We start from the raw sequence: 23,319 nt of genomic DNA, 5'->3' as shown, positions 1-23,319 counted from the left end.
AAATCTGGGCACAGGAGAAACCAAGATGTATTTCAACACCTTGAGTTCATTAGTTTTTTTCCTGTAGGGACTTAGAGAAGCTGCTGCCATATCAAATAAGGCTGAATTATCTAATGGTGTACTTATTAATTTACATTCAAAGTCATCCTGGAGGGGCTGTAACTTAAGCCAGGAAAATCTTCTGAGAACTGAGCCAGTAGCAGTTGCCCTAGCACAAGCATCACAGCTGCATTTACTGCAGTGTCTTGCCACTTGGGAGGAAGCTCCCAAGATAGAGAAGGCCATGGCTTTTCCTCCAGAATCTGGAAGATCTGAAATGACACTTGATGCCTGAGACAAAAGCTCTAAGGAGTACTTTGTCATATATGTCTGATAATTGATAGCCCTGAAAGCCAGGGTGGCTGACGTATAGGACTTTTTCCCCAGTCTCTCAAGAGTTCTGCACCTTCTTTGTCTGATGGGAGAAGGGTGGTAGAAGGAAACATCCAGACTGGTTACCTGTAGCTAGAGAAATGACTGCTGGGTCTGCAGCAGGACATCTAAAGAGGAATTTACAATCCTCAGGGACCTTGTAGAAGCAGTTGGTTTCTTGGGAGTTGAGGCCTGGGAATCTGGGGTTTGGGAAGCATTATGAAAGGCATACAGAAATGCAGGATTTACTGGTGGAACTACAGAGGGGCTAGGGAGATCAACTTGTAGAAGCTGATAGTATGTTTTTTGGACATCAGAAATTTGGGAGATGTCCCACTTAAAGTGTTATCCCATTTTCAGAACAGTTTCACAAAATGAAATATCTTTCATAAGGGAGTCAGCACCAACTGACTCCTCTTCAGGGGAAACATATCCCTGACGAGAGGGAATTTATTTTGAGTAATCTAAGGAGTCCACTTTATCAGAGCAATCATTGTCCCTAATCCTTTCCTGAGAAGGAAGGGGAACAGGAGTAGGAGCAGGCAGAGAAGAAGGTGGCTTGAGTGCTATGAAAGCCTGAAACAAGCTTTGGAACAAGGCCTTGCAATCTGTAAGTGCCGCTTTAGCAGAGGACAAATGCTTGTTTTTTTTTTTCTTGACAGGAGAAACAATTTTATGCAATGTCAGAAGATCGGACAAAGGCCTGCATTCAAAATTGTCTGACTCAATTTTTTTTTCTCACTAGAGTTCGCGTTTCCCCCATAGGGCCTTCCATAATAATGAGCCTAGGTTCCCAAGTGACATCCCTATCGAACATCTGTTCTACCTCAAAAGACATGCTAGTGGCTGAAGTCAAGGCAGCCTCAGAACTGGGCTCGGCCTGTGAATCTGTGCCTGAAGTTGGACATGCCTCCAGGTTGACTAACACCTCAGGAGATATGTCCGATGGTGGAAGTACAGCAGAAACCGCAGGTTGAGGTTTCTTGTCCTTGTGCTACACCGGCTCGGAGTCAGACCCCAATGTACCTTCCATACTCTTAGCTAACAACTTAAACCACTGGTTCTCTAAATAGATAGCAAGAGAAGAGAGCCTGCTTCTAAGGGTCTTGGGTACGAAGGAGTGGCAAATGCTACATGACTTACAGTCATGGTTAGGCCATAAGCAAAGGAGACACTGTAGATATGACTGTCCTAATTTGTCTTCTACATGGGCACTTGCCTTTCCTGGATGACATAGCCAAAACAGTAGCAAAAAGAAAATTTTCCCCAGTGGGATACTTATCTGAAAAAAGCTGAAGTTGCAATCATTGAAACAATCAGACCGATGGTCATAATGAGGTTTTGACTGAGGATGGTATGTGCATATGCCGCTTTTATGGCCTATATTCAACTGCAGCCTGTGTGTGATGTACCATGTATCCTTGAGTAACAGACTTCTGTATATTGGCCAATGTCGGGTTGCCTTCTGGCGGGAGATCCCTCAGGTTATAAATACTGCAGCAAGTGAAAAAAAGGACATCTTGTAGTTCAGGGAAGGTTTCTCAAGCTTGTGTAGTGAAGCAGCAGTAATTTATTCAGTACAGGAGAAGACTCCTACAAACAAGAAGACTGAGTGTTTTCAATCACAGGAGGTATGGGCAGTCTATAATCTCTAACTGGTAAAGCTGTACCTCAAAGAGACAGACAGGAGATGCAACCAGTAGTTCAAGTTCAACAACAAAGCTAACCCTGGGGGAATTCAACAGTCCAACTCACAATATCAGGTGGCACCCCCTCCACTTACACATGCGTGGGTAAGTTGTGCTCAAACCTTTTGAGTTGCCTTCAAAGGTGGTTATCAGGAGAGCACCTTCCCTGCCAGTTTCGAACTGGTCTGTCAATAACAAAAGTAAGGTCAATCCCGTGCCAGTAAAACTAATAGCTCTTACTCAGCAAAAGAATGAAGGTCATGAGTTATCTTGCACCTGGCCATGTCCCTCCACTTCTCTTTTCTGTCCTTCTCCTGCTTGTGATCATGCGAGGAACTCTCCTGCTGATTCCTGCAATGGTTATTGTTGGCTGCTGCCATCTGAGCAACAGGATGAGCTGCAAAAGTTTCTCACAGCTTCTTTTATAGATAACCACACTAACAACAGCATCTGTACTCCTATACAAAATAAACTTACTAAGCTGGGCATTAATCCCTACGTCACTCGATGGGTTGCCAACCGGCTTACTGACAGAACCCACACTGTAAAAGTAAATGACTCCAAATCCAGCACCAGACAAGTGGAGTACCTCAGGGTTCAGTCCTGGGACCTCTCTTTTTTGACATCTACTTCTCTGACGTACAGGCCAACACTAAGGGACTCTGGCTAACAAAGTTCACAGATGACTGCAAACTGGGAGCCATTATTGAATCCCCAAATGATGTGGATACTCTACAAAAGGGCCTTACAGAAACAGATGCTTGGTGCCAGAGCCATGGGCTCAAGCTCAGTGCCAAGAAATGTATAGTTATCCACTTTGGGAAAAACATGTACTTGTGAATTATCACATAGGTGGCAGTACACTAAACACCGAAAGTGTGATAAGAGACTTAGGGACACATGTGGACAGTGGTCTCACTTTCAATAACCACAGCCCCACAACAGTCAAGAAATCCTTCTATGTGGCAAACCTCATCACTAAGGGCTTTTTATCCAGAAAAAAGGAGGTCATTGTCCCACTGTACTCATCCCTCATTAGACCCATTATAGAATACAACGCCCCATTTGGTATGCACCTCTCAAGACATCTGCAACAACTGGAAAGGCCGCAGAAATACCTCACTAAAAGAATCACAGGCCTAAAGCAGATGCCCTATGCTGACCGCCTTAAAAAACTCCAGCTATACTCTGTCGCATATCGGCTACTCCGAGGCGATCTCTGCTTAACATACAAGGCTATGTCAAACCCAGAGCTGTTGGACATGCTACACTTAAAGAAATCCCAATCCCTCAGAGCCACATGCTCCAGGGATCTAAATCTTGTCATCACAATAAACAAAACATGCTGGAGGGATAGGTTCCTGACCCAGAGACTCCCCAGACTCTGGAATAGACTGCCCATACATATCAAGCAGAGAGCCTCTTTGGCCCTCTTCAAAAGGAACCTTGATGACTGGATGGGAGAAAGGAAGTTCACCCTGGGATCATGTCAGTCACCCTGTTAGACAGGGGTCCAGGGAAGTAAATAGTGTGGGAAGAAATAGCCAGGGAATTGTTATGGCTAGGCTTATATAGGCCTTAGGGCCGATAGCCTAGTACCAACATATGAACCTACAGACAGTACAGGTGGGTTCCCAGATAGAAATCTGGTGAACACTAGGACGCTTAAAACATTACTGTTTCTTCTGCATAAAACATGAGACCTGTCCTATGATGTAAATTGTAATTAAGATCTAAAATGTACAAGCATTAAATTAAAAAGGATCTGTGAGGTGTGGGGATTGTGTACCCCTAGTCTCAGAATGTGACTTCCAAGCTAGTGCCAGCAGTAGGTGCTTGTGTCCCACACAAAACAAGTTACATAATGAAACAAATATGCATTAAGAAAGGGATTGCAGAAGTGAAAATCCCAATCATTACCCAATGCAAAGGGTCCCTTCAAATAAAATTTGCTAACTTACTGTAGCATATCCATATGACACAAGCATACCTATGATGCAAATGGATATTTATTGTTTTATAACACCATATCTATACCAAACAAGCATATGCTGCCATGAAAGGCATATCCATCAGGATAAACTAGAACTGACTTCGGCAACCCGAAAGAAACTCTTGTTGAACAAAAAAAGGTAGCGACTGTTGAAAAAACTGAAAGTAGCCACAAAACCAGATCAATATTAGCGCTTTCTTTCACTTTATTCTTATCGTGAACTTCTTCAGAAAACCAGGATGCCTCCCAACATCCTGGTTTTAAACCCTTGAAACAGGAAATGATGTTGTTGTTTTAATCATCTGTCACAATAATAATAATATATACTTTAAAACATGTAGCATTTAAACATACTTGTTAATGTGACACTTATGTTACATTATAAAAAGTGTCATCTTAAAAATCAATGAGATATAATAGTTTAACATAATAAATAAATTTAAAAATACTGAATCGCTTTCAAATTAATGAAAGGCATAACCATAATTGTTATAGTATAATGAATTCATACTAAAACACTTGAAACATGATAAATGTTTGAAATGTGATGTTGTCAAAAACATATTCCATATTGTGATCAGTTGGAAAATATCCACAATGAGACATGCAACCTGACACTACCATTTTTTTTTTTTTTTTTTTTTTTTTTTTGTTTAATATCCATCAGGATCTTATATGAACTACCTTGCAGCAGTCATACCTGTCTGTTCATTTCCTGCACCTCTTGCCTCTCTTCCACTCTCAGACTCTCAAGTTCTCTCAAGGTAGCCTGCAGCTCCTCATTCTTCATCTGGCTTGATGTCTGTCTCTCTTGTGCAGCATGCAGCTTCTGTTCCATTTCCTCAATGTCCAATTTCAGACTGTAAAAAGAAATGACAGTCTTAAGTATAACTTCCCTGGAATAAAGTAAAATAAAAAAAAAGAAAAAACTTCATTCATGATCTATGAGCCTTTTGGAAACAGTACTGTCAGACTGTATTCACCACTTCCCTGCCGTTTTCAGTAAAGATGTGTCACTACAAACAGCACATTAACAGTATGGTTTATGGAAAAAGTACAGTTTTGTACCTACCATAAATGTAGATGTTCGAGTGCTAATACAGCTGCAGTCATAACAGATGGATTTTCCTGCCGGGTCCTCCGCCGTCAATTCCAAAGTCTAGGTCCGGGTTGTCGCTTCCTCCGTCATTGTCGCCGCTCTCTCCCTGACGCCAGTGCGACAGGGTATAAAAGATCCAGCCGACGCCATTTTCTTCAGTTTTTCTTGCCCCAGATGTCAGGTGCCGCCAGAAGGAAGGCAATACATAAAATTATGTAATAATGCAATGCAATATAATCAAAAAAAAAAACAGTAGTTGCAAGCAAATACACTGTAAAAGAATACCCCAATCAGGTTGTATGAGGAGGTGTTAGCCGTTAGGCCTGTCCCAAGAGGGGAAGGAGGGATCAAAGCGTGCATGCACCAACATCTACATTTATGGTAGGTACAAAACTGTATCGTGCTATGTTCATCCGTGCATACAGCTGCAGTCATAACAGATGGGTAAAATCCCAAAGCTAAAAAAGGGGTGGTAGGCACTAGGTGGAACTAGGGGGAGCCAGGATGCCCTGCAAGACTGCAGTGGCAAAGCCTGCTCTAGATTTGGAGTATAATGGTAGGTGATAGTGCTTGCAGAAGGTGTGTATGCAATCCAAGTGGCTGCTTCCAAAATATCTTTGGTAGGAACCCCTGAGGAAAGCTGCAGAGGTAGCTGTGGCCCTTGTGGAGTGAGATCTGATGCCTGCAGGTACAGTTTATGAAAAAAAGAGTAACAAAGAGCATTATGCAGTGGGCTATCCACTTTGAGACTGTCTGTTTGGAAATAGGCTCTGAGGCTCTGGCCTGCATAGGACACAAAGAGTTACACTGATTTTCTGAAAGGCTTTGTTCTGTCCAAATAATAATGCAGCTGTCTGTGAATGTCCAAGGAATGTAGTAGTCTTTCCCCTTTGTTTTGAGGATTAGGGTAAAAGGTAGGTAAGTGGATAGCCTGATTCAAGGCTACACTGGATACACCTTTTGCTAAAGGACGGATTGGTTCAAGGCAACTCTGTCCTGATGGAAAATGATAAAGGCTGCACAGCCATGAGGGCTTGGAGCTGAGGTGATTGCCAGGAGAAAGGCTGTTTTCCAGACTCCAGATAAAGCAGTTGTTGGAAGCAGCAGCTCAAAGCCAAAAAGGAGGGGGTTTTTCTAGAATGAAATTGAGGTCCCAAGCAGGTACTGGTTGTTTTTTGGGGTTTTATATTTTATTCCTCCTCTGAGGGACTGGTCTAAAGAGGGGTGAGAGAATAAAGGAGGATCAGTGTTGTATTCTGCAGAAATGTCTGAGGCATGGATTTTGATGGAGGAGAATGAAAGTCCACTGCTTAGCATCTCAGCTAGGTACTGTAATATTTGAGGTAAATTCAATATTCCAGGATTCTGACCCTTTTTCTCATTCCAGGCACAAAACCCTTTCCATTTTGCAGAGTAGGCTTTCTAAAGAAGGCCTTCTACCTCCAAAATGACATCCTGCACCTCTTTGGAGAGTAGGGCCTGTTGTGAATTTAAGGAATCTTCCATGGCTAGATGAGTGGTTTTCAGCTGACATTGGAAAGAGTTTGAAGTTGTGCTTCAGTAGAGAAGAGGCTTGTTGTCTTGGCCAGTCTAGAGCAATGAGAATCATCTTTGGTCTCTGTCCTGGTTTTTTAATAGAACTTTGGGCAGCAGAGGGAGGTGGAAAGGCATAAACTGTCATTGTTGTCCAACTGAAAGAGAGTGTGTCCACTTTCCAGGCCTGTGGATGAAAGGTCCTTGAGCAGAATTTTGCCAAATGGTGATTTCCTGTGGGAGTGCAAGATCTATGTTGTGCCTTCTCCCATACTTTGATTATCTTTGTGAAAACTTGAGGATGCAACTGTGGATCTGTCATATTTCTGCTTAGGTTGTCTGTCAGTGTGTTTTCCTTGCCTGGCGGCAGGTACCTGTGCTTGCTCGATTTGTAATTCCAGAGCCATGTTCCAAAGAGACATGGCTTGCCTGCATAGGAATGGGTACCTCCCTGCTTGTTTATGTACCACATTACTGTGGTGTTGTCCGTCCTTATCAATAGCTGGCCTGGATGCAGTAGGTCTTTGAAAGCTATAATAGCATTTATTACTGCTAGCATTTCCTTTTGATTTATGTGTAGGTGCTTTTCTTTTTGGGACCATTTGCCCCCCAGGCGTATTCCGAGGCATCTGTTGTGATGACTTGATTTGCTTGAGGCTTGCAGAATGGGAGACCTGTGTTTCTTTGGCATGCTTGAGCCCACCACAGAAATTCCTTTTGAAGACATGGAATTAGTGGTATTATTGTTTCCAAACTGTGGCTGTGTTGAGACCATAGGTTTTTTAGGTACCATTGAAGTTTCCTCATATGCAGCTTTGCACATGGGATTAGTAGGATGCAAGATGCCATGAATCCCAGAGCCTGCAGGATTTTCCTTGCAGTCAGCCTGGTGAAAGTTGCCAGTTTTTGCCTTGTTTCTCTGGCGTGAGGTAGGCCATCTGGGTGTTTGTATCCAAGCTGGCACCCAGGAAAATTATTGTTTGAGAGGGTATTAGCCTTGATTTCTTTTTTTGACTGTGTATCCCAGAGAATTCAACAACATTATTACAAACGCCAGATGTTTTATGTGCTGATCAGGCAGTCATCCAGATATGGGTATATTTGTATCCCTTGAAGTCTGCAGAACACCTGGGCGCAGTAGATAAGCCAAAGGGCAATGCAGAGAATTGATAATGGGTTGAACCTGCAAGAAATCTGAGGTATCTTCTGCAATCTTGTCTGATTGGGACATGCAGGTATGCCTCTTGTTTCCCAATGGCTGCCAGCCAAGACTCTTTGCCAGCATGGGAAGAAGCTGCTGTAATGTGAGCATCTTGAATTTTGAGGTCCAAAATAGGTCTCCAATCTTTTCCCTTCCTTGGTACCAGGAATAGTCTGGAATAAAAACCTTGACCCTGTTCTTGTACAGGTACCTCTTGAATAGCTTTCATGTCCATGAGATCTGAAATTTGGTTTTGTGCCTCTGCCCTTTGATTGTGTGGCAGGTTTGGCATACCTCTATTTTTGGAAGGGTGTGAAAGTGGAATCTGTAGCCTCTGTCTATAATGTCCAGGATCCATTTGTCTTTAATAATGCCAGTTTTCTCACTAAAGGTGCTGCCATTTGAGCCTTGCTTGGCATGCAAAGGGGAAAGTCATTGGTTCTTGTCTGCCTTGAAACTTCCCTCTCTTGCCCTCTCCCCCCGGGCGCCTGTATCTACGGGGTTTTGGGGTCTGTCCAAGGAAGGGCTGACCACTTTGGAAGGCCAATTTCTACTGAAACGTGCTGATTGTACCCAGGAAATCTTTTACTGTTTGCATTGATTTTGCCTTTTGATCCTGTAACTACAGCAGCATATGGCCCCCCAAAGCATCAAAACACCATACAGGTAGTTTTGCCCACTTGTTTTGTTCAGGTTGTGACATTTTGCTTCTCAAACTGTGATAAAGAAATTGTGATATAGTTTCTGGGGTGATGGCTTTTGTATAGGTATTGGGTGAGTCAGGGAAACTGCAATACCTGCCAGGCTTGACTGAAGTGTTCCTCAAGTATGTGGCTTCCCCCAAAAGAGTAATCCTCAGGGGAGACAGAGGAATACTCTGCATCAGAATCTTCTTCAAAAGGGGAGTAAGAATGTTCCTGGTCTGTGAACAGTTCTGAAATAATGGGAGGCTCATCGAGGAGGGGGATCTTCCCACCTTGGTCTTTGGTCCTGGGAGTTGAGAACCCTAATAAGAGTAATCAAATCCCTCAGCCATTTTGAGCATCTGCTTTTGTGCATGGGCCTTTGAGAAGGCCCCGCGGAGCTTGGTCTTTAGTGCACGGCTGATTTAGAATTTCAAGAAAGCCTTGATGGAAAAAGAAGAGTAGGCCTGTAGACACCTTTGAGAGGCGGTGCAGGTCTATCTAAACTCTGAGTTTCACACTGGCACAGAAGGTAGTCAGGGGCTGCGGAGAAGTTTTCACTGAGAACCGAATCTACCTGTAGTCGGGTTTTAAGTGGTGTCGAAGTCGCGACTGTGAGTGTTGGTCCTTATCTTTATGCCTTTTTAATTAAAAACTGGAGTCGGAGTATCCGACTTACATAATGTAATTAAATTTTTTGCCAAAATAGTGTTGGGGCGAACTCCTCACCGATGCTTAATAGTGCGCCTGTTGAATGTAGCATGTAAAACGACACAGGCCGAGGAGACGTCGTGGTTCATTGGGCCTCCCAGACAAGAAATTTGTGAGGGAATGAAAATCCTTATGTGGTATTTGCTTCCTCTACATGAAATGCAATTATTAACTTTGTTCGACATCGGTCTGAGGTAAGAAAATTTTCCCCAACGGGGTACTGAAGCCAAGAAGACTTCGTTGAAAAATATTCAATCTCGCAGCTGGCTAACCGGCACTTGCGAACTGCTTCTGCTTCGCACCGCGCGGCAAGAAAGACTGAAGAAAATGGCGCCAGCTGGATTCTTTTATACCCTGTTGCACTGATATCAGGAGGAAGCGACGCATAACCGACGCTGACCTAGACTTTGGAATTCGTCATCGAGGACTCCGCCTGCGATCGGCAGGAAAACCCATCTGTTATGACTGCAGCTGTATGCACGATGAACATCTCATAAATGCTTCAGTCTTTGTTTTATTCAGCAATAATGCAATGCTCAATTCTACAGCAGTCCCAGCCTTCCTCTAGAGTTACTCCTGACAAATTACAGGACAGCAATGGCATTACAGCTTAGAGTTATCCAACTTCAGTCTCACTGAAAATACTTCACTTAATGCAGTGTTCAGGGACATGTTTGGGGAAAAAGTACAGTCATGTAAGTTGAAAGTACAGTTGTGTAAAATCTTATCATAACAGTAGTTGTCCTTCTCTTCACTGTTGAGGTGTTCTTCACCTTAGTGATCTCCTGCAAAGAATAGCCCTATGTCCAGCCAGTATACCTAAGCCTTTACATCTTGTGTGCGCTGTACTTCAGACGTATGCTCCCCATTCAAGATGTAGGGCATGAAGGCGATGTACGAATGCAATTACCCAGAAATGAATTGCCTCAGAAGAAAACCGTCTCCATAGGACAAAGGCTATGCATATCCAGAAGAAGAAAATGCAGATGGAAAAGGTAGACCCTCAACCAGGAGGGAAACCAGACAAAACCCAAAATTAAAACCAGGGGAGAAGGAAGGGATCAAATACTGCAAAGTGAAGAGAAGGAAATCTACTGTTATGCTAAGATTTTACATAACTGTACTACATCCTTCTGTATCAATGGTGCAGTATTCTTCACTATATGGAAAATACAAAAGTTCAAGGAAAGGAGTGGGAGGTGGAAAGCTGGGAAGAGCCCTCAATGAACCTATGCAGAATGGCTCTAGCAAAACCTGCTCTGGCCCTAGAAACCACAACCAATTTATAATGCTTAGTAAAGATATGCACTGAAGACTAAGTAGCAGCTTCAAGGATGGAATCGGTGTCCAACTCTTTGAAGAAAGCACCACAAAAGGTGACAGCCATACTGGAGTGAGCTCTGATGAAAGTAGACAGACACTTGCCATGAAAAGAACAACAAAGAGAAATGGCCTTAGAAATTCTAGGAGGAGAAGGTTTGCTTAGAAACAGCCAAACCCAATGTCCTGGGATGAAATGAAACAAAAAGCTGGTCAGATATACGAATGGCCTTACTTTTATCCAAATAATACCTGAGCTGTCTATGCAAATCCAAGATGTGAAGGACCTTCTCACTAGCATATTGAGGAGAAGAAAAAAAATGAAGGGAGTTTTACTGTCTGATTCAGAGACAACTCATTAACAAACTTGGCCATAAAAGGATTAATAAGAAGGGACACCATGTTCCTACAAAAAACTAAAAAAAGGAGGGATGGCCATAAGGGGCTAAAGCTCAGAACCCCTCTGGACAGAATTAACAGCAAGCAATAAGACAGTCTTCCAGGTGCAATGATGCAAAGTTGTTGAACATGTAGGCTCAAAAGGAGCCTGTGTCAATTTTTTAAAAACAAAATTAAGATCCCAAGGAAGAGGAATAGGCTTCCTTTGGGGCCTAAGATGCAGAAAGCCTTTAAGAAACTGATTTGAAATTGAGAACCCAAAGGAGGACTCAGTGGCAGACAGGCAGAAATAAGCTGACAGATAGCCCTTTACAGAAGAACAGACCAAGCTAGACTGGAGCAAACTCACACAATAGAGGAGAACCACAGGGACCTCCATTGAAAAAGGGTTCTGGTTAAGAGTATGGCACCAGACAGAAAATTGTTTTCATTTCGATAAATTAGATGTTCTGATTGCAAGGTTTCTTGCCTCCTGTAAAGCACTGAGCATGTCCTCAGAAAACAGGTGCCTAAAAGAGATTCAAACCCTATCACTCACAATGTTAGCTGAAGAGTGGACAAGTGAGAATGGATGAGTGACACCTTGTTCTGTGTGAGGCAGTCCAACCAGTCAGGTAACTTGTGGTGCTTGTTCCTGGCCGGATACATTAAATGTGGGAACCAGTGTTGTCTTGGCCAAAAGGGAGTCACTAGCAAGATTTTTGAGTCCAGGTGAATCTCCTGCGGGACTCTTCGCAGAAAAGGAAGGCGAAGAAAAACATCTCCTTCCAAGGAAATGAAATTGCATCCTTCTTTCACGCCAGATGACATAGAACTCTGGAACAGAAAAGATGGGGCTGCCTGCTCAACAGGGGAGGCAAAAAGATCCATCTGATAAATACCCCACCAATGGACTATGTCCAGAAACAAGCCTCTGCAGAGCATACATTTGTGAGCCTGTGTTTTGGACCTACTCAAAGAGTGTGCCACTTTGCTCGCTGACGGAATCCACACCATCTGAAGAGTTAACTGATACATAACAACCAGATCCCAAGCCTGAAGAGACAACCTGTAGAAAGGTAAGACTTTGTGCCCCACTGCTTGATGACATACCACATCACTGTGGTGTTATCCATGTAAACCTTCAGAGGGCCTGGAGAGAGCATGGGGTGAAAAATCTGAAAGGCCAGATTCAGAGCTCTCATCTCCTTGATATTGGTATGGTCTGACTTCTGATGGGGTGACCAAAGGAAGCCCCCCAATCCATGTTTGAAGCATTGGTGATGGCAAACGGGAGCACTGGAATAGAACAGGCCACGAATCCCAGAACTCAAAGAAATTCTCTCACATGGAACAGTAGACACAGGAAGAAGAGAGTGAAAGAAAACTGTGAAGGACAGAACTTTTGGTGGTGGAAGAGAGGCCAACACTGGCACTGTCTGAATCCTGCAACTCAGATACACATGATCCTGAGGGGGGAGTTGGGAAAAACTTCTGAATGTTGATAGTGAACCCCAGATCCTCTAACAGGCAACTGGGAGAAGTTGTGTGAAGTAGCAGGCTGTCTAAACAAAGGAAAAATATAAATGCCCTGGAGCCTGCAAAAGGCAATCACAGGAAATAGCCATTTTATGAATACCCTTGGGGCAGTAGAGAGTCCAAAGAGCTAGGCAAAAATGAGAGAAAGGAACACAGAAATGTAAAAACTTCCTGAAAACTGGGTGAATATGAATAAGAAGGTTAACATCCTTCAGATCCAAGGACATCAGAAAAGCCTTGGGTAGTACAAGAGGAAACAGGATTTGAACAGTAAGCATCTGAAAAGAAGGAACCCTGAGAAAAGTGTTGAGCAAAAAGAGATACAGATTAGGTCTCCAAATACCCTCCTTTCAAGGGGATCAGGAACATCCTGAAGTAAAATCCCTTTCCTACTTGTGAAGGAGGGACAGGCTGAATAGTTCCCTGGTCCAACAGGGACCAAGGGGCCTCTGAGAAATGAGGAAGTTGTTCCAGAGGAAGCTAGGGAATCCCTGAAAAAGAAGTGAGAGACTTCCACACTATGAAAAATGGAACCCAAGAATCCAAGGTGATGAGATGCCAGTTTGGAAGGCAAAGGGAGAGCCAAAAGGAGAAAGGAAAGCAGGCTTTTTAGACCAAGGAGGCTTCTGAACCACAGATGCCTGATACGACATAGCAAGAGGAGCTCACCTACCACCCTTCCTGCTTTAGTGGCCTGACGAAGCTGCCTGGGACATAAAAATATGTTTAAGATCGAATAGTTGTGCAAAACCTTACCATAACCATAGCTGTTGTTCTCTTCTATATGTTGCGGTATTCATAACTTGAGGGAGTCTGCTGCTGGCTGACTTATACGTCCAGCCAGTATACAAAAGCCTAGTGCTATTGTAAGGTACATGCAAGGTCGCACCGAGAACAAATCCTACGTTGGCCATAAAGTGGCATCAGGTATAAAGTGGATGTTGGCACGTACCAGATCTCAGAACTGAATGCCACAAAAAAAGTACCAGCCTGACCTTAGGTGAGAAAACACACCACCAGAAGCCAGGCCAGCATCAGGGGGAAGGCGGGGGGGGGGGGGAGTAATACTGCAACATATAGAAGAGCAGGACATCTATGGTTATGGTAAGATTTTACACAACTATCCTGTGTCCTTCTATAGATACGTTGCAGTATTCATAACATGAGGAAGAATACCAAAGCTCATGCAGAAGAAGAATTAGGCAGAGGAGCAGTAAAATTCTCCACAAACCCATGCAAAATAGCCATAGCAAAACCAGCTCTAAACCTGGAAATGCCATACAACTTATAACGTTTCGTGAGGGTATGAACAGAAGACTGGGTAGCTGCTTCCAGGATAGAACAGGTGTCTAAAGCCCTTAAAAAAGCACCAGAGGAAGACACAGCTCTGGTGGAATGTGCCCTAACAGGTGATGGAAGATTCTTCCCATGTGACACATAACAAAAGAAAATGGTTTGGAAATTTATTTTATTTATTATTTATTTATTTTACATTTGTTAACCAGGCTAGTCTAGCTGGATACATATCCGTTTTCAGTAGAGGCCCAAGGAGAAAAGCTCCAAACAAAACAAAAATAGCTCAAAGTACATGTTCAAATAGATACAAAATAAAAGTAAGTTACAAAAAAAAGAGAGTACAAATAACATTTACAAGATGAAAAAATGACATAGAAGTTATATAGGGGAAAGATCATGCTGTTGGTTATACATAGGATTAATTTCACATAGGAATGTAAAATGGACTGGATCAGGTATAATCCTCATTGATATTATTAGGAATGAGTGATTTTAGAGATCTGGATAAGAGAAATGGGCTAGGAGGAAGTGGGACCAGTAGGGGTGCGAGATATGTAGTTGGAAGGCAAAGGGAGAGCCAAAAGGAGAAAGGAAAGCAGGCTTTTTAGATAAAGGAGGCTTCTGAACCACAGAAGCCAGATACGACACAGCAAGAGGAGCTCACCTACCACCCTTCCTGCTTTAGTGGCCTGATGGAGCTGCCTGGGACATAGGTTCATAGGTTCATACTATTCTATCTGCCCTAGGGCATTTATAAGCCTAGCCAGTGTGTGTTTGGCTTTCGCCACCAATTTTAAATTAATTTTGCTATGCCTTTTTTTGAGGTTAGTATACTGTGCCTCTGTCTAACAGTGACACAGAAGTGATACCCGGGGGTAAACCTACGATCTCCCATCCACTCATCAAGATTCCTCTTGAAGAGAGTCAATGAGGGACTCTGCCTAACCTGGACTGGGATTTTATTCCAGAGTAAGGGGAGCCTCTGGGTTATGAATCTGTCCCTCCAGCATGTCCTATTTATTTCAGTGCTGAGGTTCAAGTCTCTCGTAGCTCGATGGGATTTGGATTTTCTGAGGTGCAGCATGTCCATTAATTCCGGGTTGGACATGGCTTTATACGTCAGGCACAGATCGCCTCTGAGCAGGCGGTATGCCACTGAGTAGAGCTGGAGTTTCTTTAACCGGGCAGCATATGGCATCTGTTTGAGCCCTTTGATCCTCTTGGTGAGGTACTTTTGGGGTCTTTCCAGTTGCTGCAGGTGTCTGGTAAGGTACACCCCCAAAAGGGGCATTGTACTCAATTATGGGCCTGATGAGGGATGAGTAAAGAGGCGATGACTGCCTCCCCTGATCTAGATGTGAATCCCTTCATGATTAGGTGGGCTATATAAAATGTTTTTCTAACCACTTTGTACGTGTTTGTCAAATGAAGATTGCTATCACCTTAGGTCCCCAGGTCCCTAATGGCTTCTTCTGTACTTAATGGATTATCACCTATGTGGTAATTTGTGGGCACTGTTTTGCCAAAGGGATGACTATACACTTTTGGCGTTTAGCTTGAGGCCATGGCTCTGGCACCAGTTGTCTGTTTCTATGAGGCCCTTTGGAGGATGCTTGTCAACTGGAGTTGATTATGGTGCCCAGTTTGCAGTCATCTCTTGAACTTGATCAACCCACAGTCCTTCTGTGTTGGCCTGTACCTTGAAAAAAATATATACGGAACAAGAGGTCCCAGCACTGAGCAACATTGGGATGCCACTTGTAACTGGTTTGGAGTCTGACCTTAAATCGGCAATTCTAACCATGTGGGTTCTGTCCTTGAACAGTTTGCAACCCATCTAGTGACATAGGGTTTATATTTAAGCTGGTGAGCTTATCTATAATGCCAGTGGTGTGTCGAAGGCTTTAGAGTCAGGTAGGCTGTGTGGACCACCTTCCCTAGATCAATGGCCTTGGTGACTATTTCAAAGAAATCAACCATGTTTAGAGACTAGAATCTGCCCTTAACAAAGCCAAACTAGGTAGGATCCAGTGTCTGTAGTTCCCAATATCTTTATTTCTTGGGGTCATGATGATCCACTTTCATGGCTTTGCAGACCAAGCTAGTCAGGCCCAGCTGGGGCGATAGTTTCCAGGATCCCATTGAGGCACCACCTTTGTGGAAGGGACCACTGTTGTATGCGCCCTCTTTGGGTACATATCCTGTAGTAAAGACTAAGATTATGAACAGTAGTTTTATGTTTGGGTTTAGCTCTTCTTGGAGTTCATGTAGGGGCGCAGCCTGGGACTGCCATCTGGTCCCATTGAGTGCTGTGTTTTTGCTTTGGAGAGAGTGACTCTTACCTGAGCATCTGAGATGTCGGGGGGCAGCACTCTGTTGGGAATGTTGCCCTTTGGTGGGGAGGAGAGTTTGCACGTGAACAGCAAGCTAGGATGTTGGCAATGTCTGTGAAGCTTGATATTTTTGTCATTTTGGACTAATTCTGAGCATATAGAATTCCCACCCAGGTTCTAACATAACAAAAGAAAGCCTTGTGATTATCCTTGGTATCCTGGCTTGTTTGAATTTTCTCTCGAAGCTGGCCTTAGATGATTTTATGAGTGCCGTGGTTTTAGCTAATACTGATCAGAGATGCCTTCCCTTTTTGGGATTTTGCTCTATCATGTAGTAGCTTCCTCCTTCTATTGTATAGTTTGTTTATGGCTGGGGTCCACCAGACAGGACGTCTGCCTTTGGAGGATTGGGTCTTGGTTTTATTTGGGATTGATCCATGCATTCCTGAAGGTGTTCATAGAATGCATTTATAAAGGATTCTGCGGTCTGGGCCTATTTTCCACAGGCCGGGGCTTTGAAGGATTCCACCTCAGTTTTGAGAGTGTGAAATTTGCTTTAGAAGTTTTTCACTGTGGTTTTCTGGGCAGGGGTGGGGTCGGGATGTGAATATCCAGTGAGATTAGTTTATGGTCTGATCTTACCAGTGAGGGATACACTTCTGGTCTGGAGCATAGTGTCCCCATGTTGGTGATGATCAGGTCCAGTATGTTTTCCCCTCTTGTGGGAGTGGTAACAAGTTGTTCCATAGCATTTGAGTTTATAAATTCTAGGAACCTTTGGGCTAGGGTGTTGGAGCTAGAGTAATGCTCCCAGTCTATGTTTGGGTAGTTGAAGTCGCCCAATATAATGGTGTTTGGAGAGACCTTCATATTTTCCAGTATTCTCAGGAAGGCCAAGTGGGGTTCCTGTGTTTGGGAGGGTGGTCTGTAGCAGGCTATAAACTGGAAGGCAGTTTTACCCACGTTAGTTGCACATGGATAGTCTCTGATGCTTCGGCTGTGCCACCAACCTGGAGGTGTGGGTATCTTTGAAGAATATTGATACTCCCCTCCTTTTGTGGTTCGGTCCAAGTTTTGGGGCCAAAAGCATGGTATGAGGTATAACCTGGTAGTGCTGGGGTGCTCTCGGAGCCTTGAACCAGGTTTCTGTTACTGCACAGATATCAATGTTCTCCATGCTAAGGAGAGTTTGAGCGTGCATCTTGAGGTTTAGACTTCTGGCGTTGAGTAGCATTACTCTTAGTTTCTTATCCCTTGTGATACCTATGGAGGTGGGTTTGTCTTTTGAGCCTTGCCTAAAAAGGCACTATGGGGTAGCAAGAGCCTTTGCCAATATGAAAGCCCAGGGGTGACAGGTGCAAGCCGTCCTAGAAGCATCGGCGAGCATGTCATCCCAGGCTGACAGGCATTGGATCCCCTTTGAATGACACCAACTTAAGCCAATTGTTGAAATTGATCATCTTGTCTTCATATTGTGGCATCATTCTTGGTGAGGGTAAGATGCTACTCAAGGTCAGGGTCATACCGGCCTGGGCTACATGCTCAGAGAGCTCCTCTATGTCTCTTTTCATGTAGTCCAGGGAGGTCTCAGGTCATTCACACCAGCATGGACAATGACTGAGTCATATTTGTACTTGCCTTGGAGTGACCTGAGTGCTTGTGTTATGTGGCGGATCCTAGCGCCGACAGGCAGCTCACCGTGACCTTCTCCTTGTTCAGCCTGGTGAGTGGGATGTCAGTGTGCCTGATGATAGAGTCACCTATTACAAGTGTATCAGGTGTGTTGTTTAGCCTTAAGGGCTGTGACTGTTCGGCACACTGGCTTTGTGAGCTATGTGTTGCACGTGTTTTGTTTTGGGGTAGTCGTTGCTTGGGTGTCTGCTTTGGAGGTCTCTGCTGCTTAGGCAGATTTTTATTTAGAGCCTCCAGTATGTTTTGTGTTTTTGTGTGTTTGGTTTGTGTCGTGGTAGGTCTATGTGAGACTGGAATTGTAGTGAGTGTGGTTTCCTTCTCCTCCTGACTGGTTACGCCAGTACTGAGTTGAGAGAGCTTAGCCTCCAGTTTGGCTATATGGTTGCATCTCTCACATGTGTTGGAATTTGTTGGGAGGAGGAGAGGGTTGTCTGTGTACATGAGGCAGTTGTAACATTGCCTCAAGATTCCCAGATTCACCAGTGGAACAGAGAGGAGATTGACAACTGACCTTTGGACATGCTAGAATAGTATTGGGAATTCCTTTATAATTGAAAAAAGGGCCAATGGGGAACAAGGTACTCAAGGGGAGTTTGTGAGGGTGTAGTGCTTTTAATTTTTTAGAGATGACTTATATAATTGCTTTAGTGAGCAAGTGCCAGGTAACTTAAATGCAATGTGCTACAGGTAACTTAAATGCAAAAATGACAAACAGTAACTTTCTTTCAAGTGAAACAAGGAAATAAGTACAGTAAGCAATGCAGATATCACTAGGGATCCACAGAAGTGCTAAAAGGCTGCGTTTTAGGTGGAATTAGCGTTCAGGAAATAAACAAACAACAAGCATACAAATAAAGCTAGATTCAGCAGGCCTGGATCTAGTCTATGCTACACAAACAAGGTGTACCAATTTCAGTAAGAAACAGTTAGAATATGCAGGCACTATAAGCCTTAACCAGAAATTCCCTGCTCAGAAGGGCAGAGTCCAGCCTCTCTCCCACAAGAGTGCAGACCAACCTTCTTAATGTAAAATAACTGGCCTGAAGCCCAAGTGCTTAAACCAGAACTAATACACTTTTAGAATAACAGACACTGAGCTCTCAATCAGCAGTTCCCAACTTAGAAGGATGTAAGCTACCTGTCCTGCCCCCACCACATAAGGGAAATGATGTCAATTTGTACTTGCTTGGAGGACCTATGTTGTTATACTAGCCGGACTGTGATCCTTTCCGGTGTGTTCTTATAGTCATAGTTATGGTTGTTGTTTAGCAGCTGTAGTATCTGGTTTGTATAGTGTTGATGTTTTTTTGGGATTCGGGTTTCTTGATTCTCCTTATTTATTGTATGTTTGTGGTTATTTTTTTTGTGAGGTAGCCATGTTTGATTAGACACATAATGTCAGGGAATGAGTAGCTATAATGGCGTGAAGGTTGTGAACTTTGTTGTTAATGCTTCTTAGGTTCAGATGTAATATTAGAAGGGAGTCAGTAGATTTTCGGGTTAATTTATTGGGGTGAGAGTCTGGCGTGGTGGTGGGACCTGGGTTAGGGTGAATATCGCGTCGATGTTTATAATGATTTTTAGGTAAACTAATAATCTTTGTAGTTTAAATAGGATTTTGAGGTTAGCTTTGTTATGTGGAGATTTAGGGTAATGAAGTGTAGTGTTGACTAATTTGGGGGATACAAATTTGTCCTGGTATAGTGAAGGTGGAATAGAAATGACATGGTGATTGCATTGGGAGTTGGTGTGACGCTTAGGGAAGGGGATAGCTATAAGAGTTTGGTTTTCAAATGCTGTTAGGAAATAAGTGGTGGTGAGAAGTAAAGTTATTAGGGGGGTTATAGTGAGAACGTATTTGGCCATGATGGAGATAGAAAAAGGGTAGTGGGAGAGGGATGAGACTTAGTGTAGAATTTTGTAATGGGTGTGGGGCTAGAGGTGGGAGGAGTCGTGAGGTGTGACAGGGGAGCTTAGGATTTGCTAAGAGGGAAAGTGGGAGGGACTGTTTGTTCCTATAAGATCAGGGGTACTGGGGGCGGGTGGGATAAGGGGGCAGGGAGGGGAGCGGAGGGAGCCAGCGGGCGGCCGGAGAGGGGCATACACCGCCAGAAGAATCACAGGGTCTTAGAGGGAACAGTAGTTAATGGAACTCAGTACAGAGGAGTTCAACTACAGTTCTTTTCAAAGCTACAGGTAAGGAGACAGATTTGGAGGCGCTTTGAGACTAGAACGCTTAACTTCTGAATTTATAAGATAGAAGCAATTTGCGTTTACCCTGTGGTTTTAAATGTTGATTGGGTTGGAGGTTTTGTTTTCTTTTTGATGGTAGGTTCTGTTTGAAGTAGTCGCTGAAGTTCTTTAGGTCCCGATGAGCGCGATTTTGGGTCTTGGTGGCCTCGGAGTGTTAGGTACGGGAGGGGGGCTTCCTGGAACACAAGGGAGAGAGATAGGAATATTAAGGTGGAAATTGGTAAAGGCAAAATAAGACAACTTTTAGTGCTAAGCTTCATACAGTCTAGAGACAGTGATAGAAACAATAATATACAGTGCAATTAACAGACAGCGTCACATCAATAGCATTTTGTGAGACCTTTTCAAGTATCACTTTTGTAAGGTTTAGACTTGAGTCACTAGGCAAGTTTCACAGAGTACAGCACTAAGCAACAAGTAATAGTTAGTTCTGAGCAAGGTACAGCACAGTGAATGGCATTAGTTTAGTTTGAGAGTCGCGGGGCATACACCGCCAGAAGAATCACAGGGTCTTAGAGGGAACAGTAGTTAATGGAACTCAGTACAGAGGAGTTCAACTACAGTTCTTTTCAAAGCTACAGGTAAGGAGACAGATTTGGGCGCTTTGAGACTAGAGCTTAACTTCTGAATTTATAAGATAGAAGCAATTTGCGTTTACCCTGTGGTTTTAAATGTTGATTGGGTTGGAGGTTTTGTTTTCTTTTTGATGGTAGGTTCTGTTTGAAGTAGTCGCTGAAGTTTTTTAGGTCCCGATGAGCGCGATTTTGGGTCTTGGTGGCCTCGGAGTGTTAGGTACGGGAGGGGGGCTTCCCTGTGGTTTTAAATGTTGATTGGGTTGGAGGTTTTGTTTTCTTTTTGATGGAAGGTTCTGTTTGAAGTAGTCGCTGAAGTTTTTTAGGTCCCGATGAGCGCGATTTTGGGTCTTGGTGGCCTCGGAGTGTTAGAATGCAGGAGGGGCTTCCCTTTGGTTTTAAATGTTGATTGGGTTGGAGGTTTTGTTTTCTTTTTGATGGTAGGTTCTGTTTGAAGTAGTCGCTGAAGTTTTTTAGGTCCCGATGAGCGCGATTTTGAGTCTTGGTGGCCTCGGAGTGTTAGGTACGGGAGGGGGGGCTTCCCTGTGGTTTTAAATGTTGATTGGGTTGGAGGTTTTGTTTTCTTTTTGATGGTAGGTTCTGTTTGAAGTAGTCGCTGAAGTTTTTTAGGTCCCGATGAGCGCGATTATGGGTCTTGGTGGCCTCGGAGTGTTAGGTACGGGAGGGGGGCTTCCCTGTGGTTTTAAATGTTGATTGGGTTGGAGGTTTTGTTTTCTTTTTGATGGTAGGTTCTGTTTGAAGTAGTCGCTGAAGTTTTTTAGGTCCCGATGAGCGCGATTTTGGGTCTTGGTGGCCTCGGAGTGTTAGGTACGGGAGGGGGGCTTCCTGTAAGCCTGGGGATACGACCAGGTGAGTGAGCAGACAAAACCAAATGCAGTTCGGCATCCACAAATCCAAGTAGAATTAGTCGGCTTGGAAACAGGCTTGCCCAGGGCCCTTGGGTGTTAGGAAACAAACAGGCAGTCAGATTTCCTAATTGGTTTGGTTTTATCAGAGTAATATCTGAGTTGCCTGTGCACATCTAAGGTGTGTAGGATCCTCTCATTAGAGGATTGGGGAGAAGGGAAAAAGGTGGGAAGATTGATGGACTGGCTGAGTGACAACTCATTTACCACCTTGGGCATAAAAAAGTGGGGTAGTGTGTAAAGATACCCTATCCCTGTGAAAAAAACGTAAAGGGGGAAGAAGACATCAGAGACTGTAATTCAGAAACCTTTCTAGCATAAATAATGGCCACAAGGAGGACTGTTTTCCAGCTGCAGTGTTGCAGAGAAGTAGAACTTGCCGGCTCGAACGGGGCCAAGGTAGGTTTTTCTAAGACAAAGTTAAGATCACAAGGAGGAGGAAATGGTTTCCTTGGTGGTCTAATATGAAGGACGCTTTTTAAGAAAAGTTTAACTTTCAACCTGGAAGCTACAGGGGGGACATAGGTAGACATGCAAACATTCACTGAAGAGTATGACAGTCCACTCTTCAGTAATTCACATAGCTAGGACAGAACCACTGGAACTTCCACTAAAACTGGTTGTAAATCCTTTTTAAGACACCAGAAGGAAAACCTTTTCCATTTAGAAACATAGGATTTCCTAGTAGTGGGTTTTCTGGCCTCTTGCAGAACTTGTAGCATGTCCTCAGAGAAAAGGCATCTGAAGGGAATCAAAACCCTATCATCTACAGGGTCAGTTGTAGAGTTGACATTTGTGGGTGTACCGGAGCTCCCTTGTCCTGTGTGAGTAGGTCCATTCTGTGGGGTTATTTGTGGTGACTGCTCTTGGCTAAAAGCAGAAGAAGGGTGAACAAATGCGGTCTCGGTCAAAAGGGAGCCACCAGCAAGATTTTTTATTGCTCTTGTTGGACTTTCAACAGGACTTTTTGGAGAAGTGGGAAAGGAGGGAATGCATATAGAATCATCCCCTTCCAAGAGAAAGACAGGGCGTCCACCTTCCATGCCAGGGGATCTGGGACCCTGGCACAAAACTTGGGAAGTTGTCTGTTCATGCAGGAGGCAAAGAGATCTACCTGAGGTGTACCCCACTGATGGACCATGTCCAGTAACACGTTCCTGTGTAACATCCATTCATGGGAGGGAGTGAGTCATGGACCTACTCACTATGTCTACCAAAACATTCTAGGTCGTGGGTATGTAAACCACCTGGAGGGTGAGTTGACTCTGGGCAGCTAACTCCCAGGCCTGTAAAGCCAGTCTGCATAGGAGAAAGGACTCTGTCCCTCCCTATATGTTGACATACCAGAGGACCATGGTATTGTCTTGTAAACCATCTTAAAACCTCTGGGGAAAGAAGAGGTTTGAAAATTTGCACAGCAAAAATCAAAGCTCTCATCTCCTTTATATTGATGTGCTCCCTTTTTCTGAGTGGAAGACCACACATCTCTGACCCTCCATGGATCTAGGTAGGGTTGCTCCCCATTGTAGGTCTGAAGCATCTGTTTACATCTCCTGAGTTGGAAGAGGTGACTGCAAGGGTAAGTCTGGATTCCTTGAAACCTGTTGGATCCACCAGTGTAACTACTTTTTCAGGCAGGGGAGAAGAGGAATTGCAAACCCCAGAGGATAGGAGTATTACACCCACACTGT

The 23,319-nt window shown here is 43.8% G+C and overlaps 1 protein-coding gene across 1 annotated transcript in view; it reads right to left on the bottom strand.

Moving 5' to 3' along the window:
- LOC122808203 (hyaluronan mediated motility receptor-like) overlaps positions 1-23,319 on the bottom strand; it is a 240,742-nt gene that overhangs the window by 126,975 nt on the left and 90,448 nt on the right. Inside the window, exon 5 of the mRNA XM_044079172.1 lies at positions 4,793-4,952. Within this exon, the coding sequence (XP_043935107.1) occupies positions 4,793-4,952 (160 nt within the window). The remainder of the gene's footprint in view (positions 1-4,792; positions 4,953-23,319) is intronic.

The sequence above is a fragment of the Protopterus annectens genome, chromosome 8.part0 (genome assembly GCF_019279795.1).
Source record: "Protopterus annectens isolate FY-2018-M chromosome 8.part0, PAN1.0, whole genome shotgun sequence".
Classification (NCBI taxonomy): Eukaryota; Metazoa; Chordata; order Ceratodontiformes; family Protopteridae; genus Protopterus; species Protopterus annectens.
Note: the sequence above shows the minus strand (reverse complement) of the source record. Positions and strands in the feature narration are given on the sequence as shown.